Raw genomic sequence first — 13,241 nt, 5'->3', positions numbered from 1 at the left:
ATGAAAATAACTCAAAGAACAATTAGCAGAGGATAGAGGGTACATGTAGTTCAGATAGGATGACCACAGAGTCTATATGACAATAATGAAAATAGTGATAATGTAGTAACATAAAATTCTTCTAGAACACTCATTATATATAAAACAATTATATAACATTTGGATGCGGTGGGCACTGTTCCAAGTGCTTTACATATAACAGCTCATTTAATCCTCACTAAACTCTAAGAGATAGCTATCATTATCAATCATGTTTCACAGATGAGAAAACAGAAGCATAGAGAAGTTATGTAACTTGCTGAATATCAAATAGCTAAATAAGTGAGAAAGATGGGACTTGAACCATGGGAGTCCATATCCACTAGTAGAAGGTCTGGATAGTGAGTAGAGTAACCAGAAGAAGAAACTAAAGTCTGTTAAAGGGAAGCCTGGCATGCAAGAAATATTTCAGATTATACAAGGCCTGTCCAGAAGGTATCCAGCCATGTAATATGAAAAATAGAGACATTTATTGAAGAAGATACAATATACAAGAAACATTGTACATAGGACAATGACACTTAAGTCCCCTTCAAAGTAGGCACCTTGGGACCTGACATAGTTCTCCCAATTGCCATCAGCTGCCCTGTCATATTTTCCTGAATCTCACCAATGGTCTGAAATCTGTTCCCTTTCAAAAGTGATTTTAGTTTTGGGAAAAGCCAGAATTCACAGGACACCAAATATGGGCTGTAGGGAGACTGAGTCACCTGGGTGATTTGATGTTTCACCAAAAAACTCTGTACGAGATGTGATGCATGAGTGGGCATGTGATGCATGAGTGGGCATGAAGCTGCCAGTCACCAGCTGCCCATAGCTGTGGCCTTCTGAGTCATCTGAATAGTTTCTGCAGAGGAATGTTCAAGCTTAACACAAAATCTGATGCAGATTCATTGCTCTACTCACAGAGTCATTTTGAATGCTACAGCCACACAGTACACATGCTCACTCGATGGTGTCTACCACCCCCACTGACTATAGTAAAGTTGTCATTGTTCACACATGTTTATTCCAGTCTACTCTCCTTGGCTTACAGGTCACATCAATGTCACACAAACCATTCTTATTATATTAACAATGGCTGGACTTTTTCCAGACAGACCTCATATGTCCTTATTACATATTAGCTCTAAAACCTTACTAATCTCTCTGCTTTTTCTTGCTTTTCTCTCTGAACAATTATGAACATCAACATTAAACTTATGTACATCAAACATCAATTATTTTATATCTATAGGAAAAACTCTTATACCACCAGCCATCTTGACATAAACAAACAGTAAATAGGTATCTGTGCTCCAATTCTATAGCCAGCTGCAAGTTTTTCTTGGTCCTAGGAATATATGCTTTTAAAAAGCATAAAATAAGAAAAGGAAAGCCATCTATGGCAGAAAATGCAAGCCATCCACCAAAATTGATTTACCTCTCCTTTTATAGTAACAGAATGTAGCTGGGCATTACATTGACCTGCTTCACTTTGTTCTCACTGGTGGAGTATGAGCAGAAGTGGTTGATATGTATCACTTCCAGGTCAGGCCTTAAGACAGTAGGCAAATCTTCTGTATTCCTCCTTTCCCTCCCCGCTGGATGCTATAATGACCCAAGATAAACCATGCAATGACAACAATGCCCTAGGAGATGGCAGAACAATGATTTGGTACATGGTCCATGAGTGATGCGTCAGGATTAAGGTTGACTTGTTGAATGAACCCATTCATTTCAGAATTCTTATATGAGAGGATATACATTTATATTAAGCTTGTTGTTTTACTCCTCTGTGAATATTCAAAATGGATTGTCCTCAATATTACCTCTAATTTCAGTACACCTCTAGGGAGGTTATATCTGCTATGAATATACAAAGAAATATGGTACCACATACATTGATACTCAATTTGGCACAGTTTTGTGTTATAATAGAAAGTATTAATACACAAAGACTGAAATTATTAACATATCATGCAGCTGTCTTCCCTTTCCAAATATATTCTATGGTTCTTTGAATTCCTTAGTAGACACTTGAACAATCCTTCTGAAAGAGAGTAAAATATCCTCCTCTATCTCCCCAAATTCAATAAATTTAAGTTCCATGCTTCACTTTGGGAACCTGAAGAATAAGTGTGCCAGTTATTAATTTATTGCCTCTCAACCAAATTCATGCTACATTTTTCTACATTTCTACAAAAATGGACCTGAGTCTCTTTAAGTATGTTTTTCCTTTCCAGCTGGCAATGATAAGCTTGGTCAGTAGAGGATAATGGATAGACATCACAGGAGGAAGGAGTTTTGCTTCCTAGTTCTAGTAGGCTCACTTAGCACACTCTTCCAGCAAGGGCAGTGTGGGTGTCTTTGCTAATATCTGGCTCGTGTTGCACATGCAGCTCCCCCAGCACCAGGTCTTGCAGTGTGAGTGGCTTCTCTAGAGCTCAGCTGCTGTCTGTAATGGGTGACTTCTCCAGCACCCAGCTCCTACAGTACATTTTAGCCAGCAGCACCCACTTGGCACCTTAGCACCACTCTCAGATGATTGGTAGTGAAATACCTCCAGCAAGACACTTCCCCACGATCAGCTTTCTGGAATCCCAGAGGACAGATTTCCAGCAAGTTCTGCCAGCATAGCACCACAGAAACTCTTCTGCCATGCTGTGAACCACAACTGTGCCCTCCTAACAAAGTCTGGATCTCATCCCTTATAAGCAGAGGAGGCATTTGCTTGGGTGCTGCGTTACAATGGTAGAGATACTGGCTGTTCCTTATTCCTGCTATTCCTTTACTCTTTAGAGTTCTTTACTTTTACTAGTTGCCCCTTGTTAGGCCAATCTCATTATAGCTAATAATTCTTTATGTTAAACTTTCCTGTTCAAATTAGTATGTGGTTTCTCTCTCTTGATCAGACCCTGAATTATACAATAGAAACAAGGTCTTAATTCTGGGAACTTTCTAAAAACAGAGGCAAAAGCCTCAGTTACCACATAGTCTAAAATCTGGTGCTTTTTCTCTAAGTTCCTGTGAGATAGAGGAAGAGAAAAAGGAAATAGCCATATATGCTGAAGTACTTAAGGGCCATTTCATGGAACAGTGATAACTGATCACAGAATGAAAATGTATCATCTCAACAAACAGAGCACAGAATAGAGTAAGATTCAAGGAAGACAATAGTTGTGCTAATCATAAAGAAAATGTTTAAAATGTACAGTAAAAGAAACAATCAACAAAATGAAGGGCAACCTATGGAATAGGAAAAAATATTTGCAAATCATACATCTGATAAAAGGTTAATATCCAAAATATATAAAGAACTCACATAATACAATAGCAAAGTAAACCAAAAAACACTGCCTCCCCAACCCAACTCAATTTAAACAAAGGCCAGAAGAACTGAATAGGAAGTTTTCCAAGAAAACATACAGATGAACAACAGGTTCATGAAAAGGTGCCCAATACCACTGATCACCAGGGAAATCAAAACCATAATGATATCACCTCACACTTGTTAGAATGGCTTTCATCAAAAACACAAGAGATAACAAGTGAAAAAAAGGAACAGAATTAAGACACATAGCACAAAATAATTTACATATACTAAAAGTACATATTCATAAACCAATACTTCAGGCTTTAAGAGACTACCATGCAGATTCAAAGATCAAATACATTGGACCAGGTGCAGATGGGATGAGGCATAAGTAATGGATATAGGGAATTGGAATAAAAGGGAAGAAATTTAAATACACCTAAATGTACAAGGAAAGAATCTAAGATAAGGAGGATGGAGGTGGAGTAGGAAGAATGAAAAGGTGCTAGATAAAATAGGGTGGTATGTATGCGATCCAGTGTACAGAATTGGAGACAGCTTTCTGGTAAAAAAAAAAAAAGCCAATAGAAAATAATAGATGTGGCAAGGGTCATAGCTGGAGATGGCATTTGGGTATTAGATGGCATTAGAGGACTTTTGTCAACTATCCCCCAAGCAAGTCCAAAAGTTCACAACTTCCAAGTTATCTTCGCAACCTTTGAAGGGTACCTGTCTCTCCTACAAAAGTGAGAATTACTTCCATGTCCCCCATCTGCCTGGGTCACACTCACTCACCTGAACAGCTCTGATGTGGGGTTTCCCCTTCCAATGTCCATGGTCCCTCTCCTTGCTCCAACTTGAAGATGATCTCTGGTTTGGGAACTTGGTACCCTGTTAACAGGACATGATACAAGACTGAGTCCAGCTAAATGGGTTTCAGGGACCTTTCAATGACAATTCCATTTGCTCTTCAGAAAAGTAATCACATTTCACTGGGAATAAAGTAATAATCACAGAGACAAAAAAGGACTGAAGAGTGTCATGCAAATTAAGGACATATCACCACACACTTGCAATGGCCCAGAACACTCAGCAGCTGAGAATGCAAATAGCCTCACTGAGGCCCCTGGCGGACACATAGGGTGGCTGTGCTTACCAACTGAGAGCAGGTGGCTATAGTTCTCCAGTGTCACATCCTGGTATAGGCGCCTCTGAGCAGAGTCCAAGTGCTGCCACTCCTCCATGCTGAAGTTCACAGTCACATCCTCAAATGACACTGAGACCTGTAACAACACAGTCCTGTTCAAAACAGCATGGTCAGCATGGGGGTATAGTGGGAAGATAAATAGGAAGTTGTTTTTAATGACTTTTACTATAATGTATCTATCATATAGGGTTTTCACTCAGTATCTAGTTTTGCATTTTATTTTGTGAGAAAAAAAACTTGTTGAAGTATCTTGACATTCATTCACTTATTCATTCAGTCATCCATTTTTTCAAAAATGAGGATAAAAATGGGCTTTCTTTAAGTTCTCTAGTTAATGTAGGAATGAAATACATTTCCTGATCAATTCTGTGCTAAACAATGGCAGTAGAGTTGAATAAAATATAGAACAAATTAAAGACTTGGATACCCAACACAGGAAGACACAAAGGGTGCTAAAAGTCATTTGGAAGAAATGCATGGGGGAAAAACAAAGCAATAAAGCCTTTAAAAGATAATAGAGACAAATATCTTCATGGTTTAGGAAAATAATCTCAAGTGGGATACAGAAAACATTAACCATAAAGAAAAAGATTGATGTCTGTCTATAATAAAGTTTAAAACTTCTATTCATTTAAAAGATATCATTATAGGAGGGGGGAAAGGAAAGCCACAGAATAGAAGATACCTGCAACAAATATTACTGACAAAGGCTCTTATTTAGAGGATATAAATAACTCGCAAACCAGAGGAAGAAAAGAGACCACCTAGTAAAAAAGTGGACAAAGGATTTGAATGGGCATTTTACAAAAGAGGAAATCCAAAGCATCAACAGACACATATAAAGGGCTGCTTACCCAGGGAATGCACATTTGAACCACAGTGAGATACCACTACACAACCCCAAAATGTCTTCAATGAAAAGGACTAAAAATATGAAGTAATGAAGAGAATATGGTGCAATGAGAACTCTCACATTACTAATGGCCATGTAAATTTGGTACAGTGATGTTGGAAAGCATTTTGGCTTCATCTGGTAATGTTGAAGACAGGCATAACAGTGATTCCACTCATGGAAATATGCCCAATTTAAATATGTGTACATAAGCAGGAAGAGTGAGCTACTACCCTTCGCGACAGCATGTATGGAACTGGAGAGCATTATGCTAAGTGAAATAATCCGGGGATGAAAGACAAATATCATATGATCTCACCTGTAAGTGGAACCTAATCAACAAAACAAACAAGCAAGAAAAATATAACCAGCAACATTGAAGAAAAGCAAACCAACAGTAATGAGAGGGGAGGGGGAGGGGGGTAACAGAGAAAAGAAGGGGAAGGGTCAGGTCAAGGGACATGTATAAAGGAGCCATGGACAAAGCCAAAGTGGGGAGTGATTGAGGGTAGGAAGTGGGGGCAGGTGGGGCAGGGGAAAGTGGTGGTGGAAAAATGGAGACAAATGTATTCGAACAATAAAGAAATTTTAAAAATTAAAAAAATATGTGTACATATGCAACAGGACAAATGTTCAAGAATATTTATAACAGCATTATTTAAAATGTGTGTAATATTTCATGATAAAAAGGTAAATACCACCAGTAATTTTTAAAAATCACTGTTTAATATAACTGTATCTACTCTTTGTGGGAAAATGTTAAAGATACTTTCTTTTTTGTTTTTATTTGCATAATCTCTAAAGATATACCCCACACACAAACTAATCAGGACCAGTTTTCTGTGCTAAGTAGACCTGAGGTGTTGGGAAAGAAAGCAAAATGAATGTGTTAACTGTAAAAAAAAATTTAACTTAAAAATTGCCAATTGAACAAAAATGGACTTAGACATGATTCTCCCTTGCTCCAATTTGCTAAGTACAACTAAAAGCCCTAGACATTATATGTAAAACAAAGATAAGAGGACTCTGTCAGTTGGAGAGAAGGCAAACTGGCTGGGGACCTCAGAACCTAACAAATAACACAGTAGTGGTTTCTTTTTTTCCAATATATTCTGGACTAGGTGCTGTGAAGACTGGCAACTCAGAAAGCCAATTGGCATAGACAAAAACTGCCCTCAAAAGCCTGCCCTCTCTAGCCAAAGGACTAGGAAATGGGGCAATGTAACAAGAGAAAATTTTATTTATTTTTTTATCTTTTTTTAAATTTATTTTTTATTTTATTTTTGTAAGATTTAAAAATCATGTTTATTTTATCACAGTTGTCTCAATTTTTCCCCTTTATCCCCCTCCACCCATCTCCCCCTCCCACAGTCAATTGCCACTCTGTTGTCCATGTCCATGGGAACAAGAGAAAATTTTAGATAATATTTGCCCTATTCCAGCCAAGCATCACAGGAAAAACTGTGGCCCCCACCACAATTCCCATCAGCAAAGGCTAAGTAGGGAGCCCAGAATTTCATCCTTTCCTGGAGGTAATGAGGCCCCTCTTCCATAGTGTCAGTTTAGGCTAAGTGGGGATCTTGGATTCCCACCCCCACCCAGTAAGGAGGTGCCCTTCTGCCTCCTCACTTCATGGAGAGCCTGACATTCCACCCCCATCCAGCATCAACAAGGTGCTCATTCCTCTCTGGGATGTCAGAGGAGGCGAAGTGGAGAACCTGAACTTCTGCCTCCACCTGGCAGTAAGAAGGAGATTCTCCTTTTGTAACGGAACAGAGTCAGCGGAGGTCTGCTAAGCAAAATATTTAAATAATATCCAGAGTCTCATATGTCCAAAATATCCAGGACATAATTAAAAATCAGGCATCATATGAAGATGCAGGAAAACCCCAATTTGAATGAGAAGAGACAATGGACACCAACACCGAGATGGCACAGATGTTAGAATTATCTGACAAGATTCTTAAAGTAGTCATCATCATGCAAAAATAGAATGTCTCAGCAAATAAATAGTAGATATAAAAAAGAACTGCATGGAAATTTTAGGTCTGAAAAAATATAATAACCAAAATTTAAAAACTCACTGGATGAGCTAAATAGCTCAATAGCAGAATAAAGAGGTCAAAGGGAAAAATCAGAGATTTTGACAATAGAAAAATAGAAATGATCCAATTTGAATAACAAAAAGTAAAATGGGAAAAAATGAGCAGAGTCTCAGGGACCTGTGAGACTATAAAAAAAGATCTGGCATTCATGTCATCAGAGTCCCAGAAGGAGAGGAGAAGGAGTATGGGGCTGAAAAAATATTTGAAGACATTATGGCTGAAAATTTCTCAAATTTGACAAATGATATCAATCTAGAGAGTCAAGAAGCTGAGCAAACCCCAAAAGAATAAATCAAAGAACTCTACACCAAGACACAATATAATCAAACTTCAGAAAACTAAATTCAGAAAACAATCTTAAATTCAGCAAGACAGAAATGACACCTTACCTACAAGGGAAAAAGAACAAAGTAACAGAGAATTGCTCATCAGAAACCATGGAGGTGAGGACTACTGGCCAAGATGGAGGCATAGGATAGGTAGATACCTTTTCCTCCTCACACAACCAAAAGAAGAACAACAAGAAATTTAAAAACAAAAAACAACCAGACTGCCAGGAAATCAAACTGTATAGAAGTCTCACAACCAAGGAGATAAAAAAGAAACATTCATCCAAACTGGAATAATGGGCAGAGATGGGCAGCCTGGGCAGAGAAGACACACAGCAAGGTGGCGGCTAGAGGCTGAGGTGGGCAAGGCGGCAGCTGGCATCTAGGCAGTCCCATATTTGTATGAGGATAAACCATGAGGAACAGCTGGGGAGCAAGACAGACCGTGCAATCCAGGGTTCCAGTCTGGGAAAAGAAAGCCTCAAAACCTATGGCTGTAAAAACCAGTGAGGGTTGTGGCAGTGGGAGAAACTCCCAGCCTCACAGGAGAGTTCGTTGGAGAGACCCACAGGGTCCTAGAAGGTACAAAAATCCACACACCCAGAAATCAGCACAAGAAGGGCCCAATTTGCTTGTGGGTGGCTGGGGAAGTGACTGAAAGCCAGCTGAGAGCCGAGCAAGCAGCACTGTTCCCTCTCTGACCATCCCCAACATACAACATCACAATCCAGTTATCTGGGTTACCCCACCCTGGCAAATACCTAAGGGCCCACCCCTTCCGATATAACAGGCATGCTGAGACAGAAATATGGCCCAAAGCTCCAAAAATAGAATTAGGGCACAAAGAGATACCCAACCTATCAGATGCACAGTTCAAAACACTGGTAATCTGGATGCTCACAGAATTGGTTGAGTAAGGTCGCAAAATGAAGGAAAAAGTGAAGGATATGCAAAGTGAAATAAAGGAAAACATACAGGGAACCAACAGTAAAGGGAAGGAAACTGGGACTCAAATTAACGATTGGGAGCAGAAGGAAGAGATAAACATTCAACCAGAACAGAATGAAATAACAAGAATTCAAAAAAATTTTGGAGAAGCTTAGGATCCTCTGGGACAACTTTAAATGTTCCAACATCTGAATCATAGAGGTGCCAGAAGTAGAGGAAGAGCAAGAAATTGAAAACTGATTTGAAAAAATAGTGAAGGAAAACTTCCCCAATCTGGTGAAGGAAATAGACTTCTGGGAGAACCAGGAAGCTCTGCGAGTCCCAAAGAAGTTGGATCCAAGGAAGCACACACCAAGGCACATCATAATTATATTACCCAAGATTAAAGATAAGGAATCTTTTTTCTTTGTTGATTAACTTTCACTTATAGGTGAGATCACATGGTATTTGTCTTTCACTCCCTGACTTATTTCACTTAGCATACTGCTCTCCAGTTCCATTAATGCTATCATGAAGGGTAGTAGCTCTTTCTTCCTTTCTGTTGCATAGTATTCCATTGTGTAAATGTACCATAATTTTTTGATCCACTCATCTACTGATGGGCATTTAGGTTACTTCTAGCACTTGGCTATTGTCAATTGTGCTGCTATGAACATTGGGGTGCATAGGTTCTTTTGAATTGGCATTTTGGGATTCTTAGGGTATAACCCCAGCAGTGGAATTGCTGGGTCAAAAGGCAGTTCCATTTTTAGATTTTTGAGGAAATTCCAAACTGTTTTCCGCAGTGGCTGCACCAGTCTGCATTCCCACCAACAGTGTACTAGGGTTCCCTTTTCTCCACAACCTCGCCAGCACCCATTGTTTATTGACTTATTTATGATGGCCATTCTGACCGCTGTGAAGTGGTATCTCATTGTGGTTTTAATTTGCTTTTTTCTGATGGCTTGCGTTGATGAGCATCCTTTCATATGTCTCTGGGCCCTGTTTACATCCTCCTGGAGAAGTGTCCGTTCAGGTCCTTTGTCCAATTTTTAATTGGATTGTTTGTCTTTCTGGATTGGAGTCGTGTGAGTTCTTTATATATTTTGGAGATCAAACCCCTGTCTGAGGAATCATTGGCAAATATATTTTCCCATACGGTTGGCTTCCTTTTCATTTTGCTGATGTTTTCTTTAGCCATGCAGAAGCTTCTTATTTTGATGAAGTCCCATTTGTTTATTCTTTCCTTTATGTCCCTTGCTCTAGGGGACATATCAGTGAAAATATTGCTGCATGGGATATCTGAAAGTTTCCTGCCTATGTTCTCCTCTAAGACACTTATAGTGTCATGACTTATATTTAAGTCTTTTATCCATCTTGAGTTTATTTTTGTGTGTGGTGAAAGTTGGTGGTTGAATTTCAATTCTTTGCATGTAGCTATCCAGCTCTCCCAACACAATTTGTTGAAGAGGCTATTTTTACTCCATTTTATGCTTTTGCCCCCTTTGTCAAATATTAATTGACCGTAGAGACATGGGTTTATTTCTGGGCTCTCTATTCTTTTTCTTTAAATTTATAAATCATGTTTATTCTATTACAGTTGTCTCAATTTTTTCCCTTTTACCCCCCTCCTCCCATCCCAGCACCAACCCCTACTCCCACAGTCAGTTCCCACTCTGTTGTCCATGTCCATGGGTCTTTCATACATGCTCTTTGTCTAGTCCCTTCCCCTTCTTTCCACCATTGTCCTCTTTCCCCATCCCCTCTGGTCACTTTCAGCCTGCTCCATGTTTCTATGCCTGTGGTTTATTTTGTTCGTTAGTTTATTTTTTTGAATAGAGTCCAGTTATAGGTGAGATCATATGGTATTTGTCTTTCATCAACTGGCTTTTTTCACTTAGCTTAATATTCTCCAGTATCATCCATGCTGTCAAAAAAGGTAGGAGATCCGTCTTTGTCTCTCTTCCTTCCTTCCTTCCTTCCTTCCTTCCTTCCTTCCTTCCTTCCTTCCTTCCTTCCTTCCTTCCTTTCTCTCTCTCTCTCTTTCTTCCTTCCTCCCTTCCTTCCTTCCTTCCTTCCTTTCTTTCTCTCTTAAATGCAGACTGATTTTATTTATTTTTTAAATGTCAAAGTTAATTAGAAAATATTAAAAAATTTAAAACCATTATAAAGTCTCAGTAATTAAACCAACATGACACCAGCACAGAAATAATCAAGTAGATCAATGAAATATAATGAGCATTCTAGAGACGAACATATATATCTGTCTAACAATGTAATATATGATTCAACTGATACTTCAAATCAATGGGGAAAAAGGCTTATTCAACAAATAAGGTGCATGGACCACTATTACTTGAAATAAAACAAATATAGAGCCCTATTTCACACATTATACAAGAAATATTCAAGTGACTTAAAAATTAATATGTAGAAACTAAGGAGCTTTAGGAGAAAATAAAAAAATAATATTTTTCTTACCCTGAAGTAAAATATTCAAATCCAGAAGCTATAAAGTAAAATATTGACAATATGACTATATTAAAAATTTAAGACTGTACAGTAATATAAATATGAAAAAAGTTAAAGGACAAGTAATAGAATAGGAAAGTATTTGCAACACATCTAAAAAGCATTAATGGTTTGTTGTGTTTGTTTAGTTTTGTTTCTTAGGGAAAAAAATTCTACAAACATTTAATCAAAAAATGGATAAAGAATACCAAAAATTCATTTAAAGATTTTTAAAAATAATAGAAATAGGCAAGAAATATACAAAACCAGGTTTAGTTTCAACAAATAGTAAAGGAACAATTTAAATAACACATCATTGTCAAAATCAGATTAATATGTATTAAAAAATATTGGTAATATCAAGTATTGGCAACTGTGAAAGGAACTGGGTATTCATAGGCTCTTTTTATTCATCTTAAAGCAGTCCATTTAGCATATTTTGCAATGCTGGTTTGGTGGAGGTGTATTCTGTTAGCCTTCTTTTGTCTAGGAAACTCCTTATTTCACCTTCTGTTGAAATTGAGAGCCTTGCTGGGTAGAGCAGTCTTGGTTGCAGGCCTTTTCTTTTCATGACTTGGAATATTTCTTGCCATTCCCTTCTAGCTTTTAGTGTTTCTGTGGAGAAGTTAGCTGCTGGCCGCATCGGGGCTCCCTTATCTGTTACTACCTGTTCTGCTCTTGCTGCCTTTAGGATTCTCTGTTTCTCTTTGATATTTGCATTTTAATGATGCTGTGTCTTGGAGTGGGCCTCATTGGGTTCTTCTTGGTGGGACCCTCTACACTTCCTGGACTTGTGTGACTTTTTCTCTCCTCCAATTAAGGAAGTTTTCCATCATTACTTTTCCAAACACATTCTCTATCCCTTCTTCATCTTCTTTTCCTTCTGGTATCCCTATTTTATGGATATTATTACGTTTCAGGTTGTCCTGCATTTCCCTCAATGCCTCTTTATTCTTTTTGAGTCTTTTTTAATTTTCTTGCTCTTTCTGGGAGTTTTTTCTACCTTATCCTCCAGCTCCAGCTCACTGATTCGCTCCTCGGCTTCATCTAGCCTACTTTTGATTCCTTCTACTGTGTTCTTCAATTCAGAAATTGTACTCTTCATTTCCTCTTGTCTCTTATTGATAGTTTCTATGTCCCTTTTCATGCGGATATAGTTTGCAGTAAGTTCTTTGTAGTTTCCTTGTAGTTTTTTGTAATTCTCTGCGGGCTCACTGAGTTCATTGAGCTACCTTAGCACCATTGTTTTGAACTCAATATCTGATAGTTTACTTGCCTCTGTTTCATATAGTTCTCTTTATGGGGATTACTCCTTTCCCTTTGACTGGGGGATGTTTCTTTGTCTTCCCTTCATTTGTGAGACTCTTCTTTTTTTGCTTCTGTTTCTTAAGTTGATCTGTCTTGATTTCTTGACTTTGTGGTGTGAACTTTTATGGTAGGAGACCACTGTTTTTTCTTTCTGGATCTGCCTCTGATGATGTCAGATGTTGACCCCATCTGAAATTAAGCAGTCTGTTCAAGACTTCCAGGAATCTACTGTCTGTGGCTGTCTCCTTCAGTTTTCAATATAGTCACTCGGCACTCAGCAGTCAGGCTTAGACATCACACAGCGGGGCACAGTCCCTCTTGGGTGTGGAGTTATTGGGTCCTCTCACACTGCTGCCGCTCTGGGGAGTGGTCTGTCTGAGCAAGATGGCTGCTGCCATATGGGGGATGAGTCAGCACTGGGATCCCGCCAGTCACTCTCTCTATCCTCTCCCCAAAGCCTCTGCCACCAATCTCTCCTCAAGTGTCTCTAGACCACTCTGTGCCCCCTTTTCCCAGGGATCTACTATCTGTGGCTGCCACTCTGTACTCAGCAGTCAGGCTTTAGCACGACTGGGCCAGGACCGAGTCCCTCCTGGGGGAGGAGATATTGTGTCCTCTCACGCTGCTG

The 13,241-nt window shown here is 38.9% G+C and overlaps 2 protein-coding genes across 2 annotated transcripts in view; both read right to left on the bottom strand.

Annotated features, from left to right (window-relative positions):
- The window catches only part of UXT (ubiquitously expressed prefoldin like chaperone), a 269,833-nt gene that overhangs the window by 56,629 nt on the left and 199,963 nt on the right, over positions 1-13,241 (bottom strand). The window lies entirely within an intron of this gene.
- ZNF41 (zinc finger protein 41) overlaps positions 1-13,241 on the bottom strand; it is a 52,136-nt gene that overhangs the window by 2,160 nt on the left and 36,735 nt on the right. The window contains exons 4-5 of the mRNA XM_054566489.1: positions 4,491-4,661; positions 4,130-4,225 (exon numbers count right to left, since the gene is read on the bottom strand). Of these exons, the coding sequence (XP_054422464.1) occupies positions 4,130-4,225; positions 4,491-4,661 (267 nt within the window). The remainder of the gene's footprint in view (positions 1-4,129; positions 4,226-4,490; positions 4,662-13,241) is intronic.

The sequence above is a fragment of the Pteronotus mesoamericanus genome, unplaced genomic scaffold (assembly GCF_021234165.1).
Source record: "Pteronotus mesoamericanus isolate MK-2021 breed Mesoamerican mustached bat unplaced genomic scaffold, CSHL_Meso_final contig_173, whole genome shotgun sequence".
Lineage (NCBI taxonomy): Eukaryota > Metazoa > Chordata > Mammalia > Chiroptera > Mormoopidae > Pteronotus > Pteronotus mesoamericanus.
The sequence above is the reverse complement of the archived record's forward strand: the minus strand, read 5'-3'. Positions and strand labels throughout refer to the sequence as shown.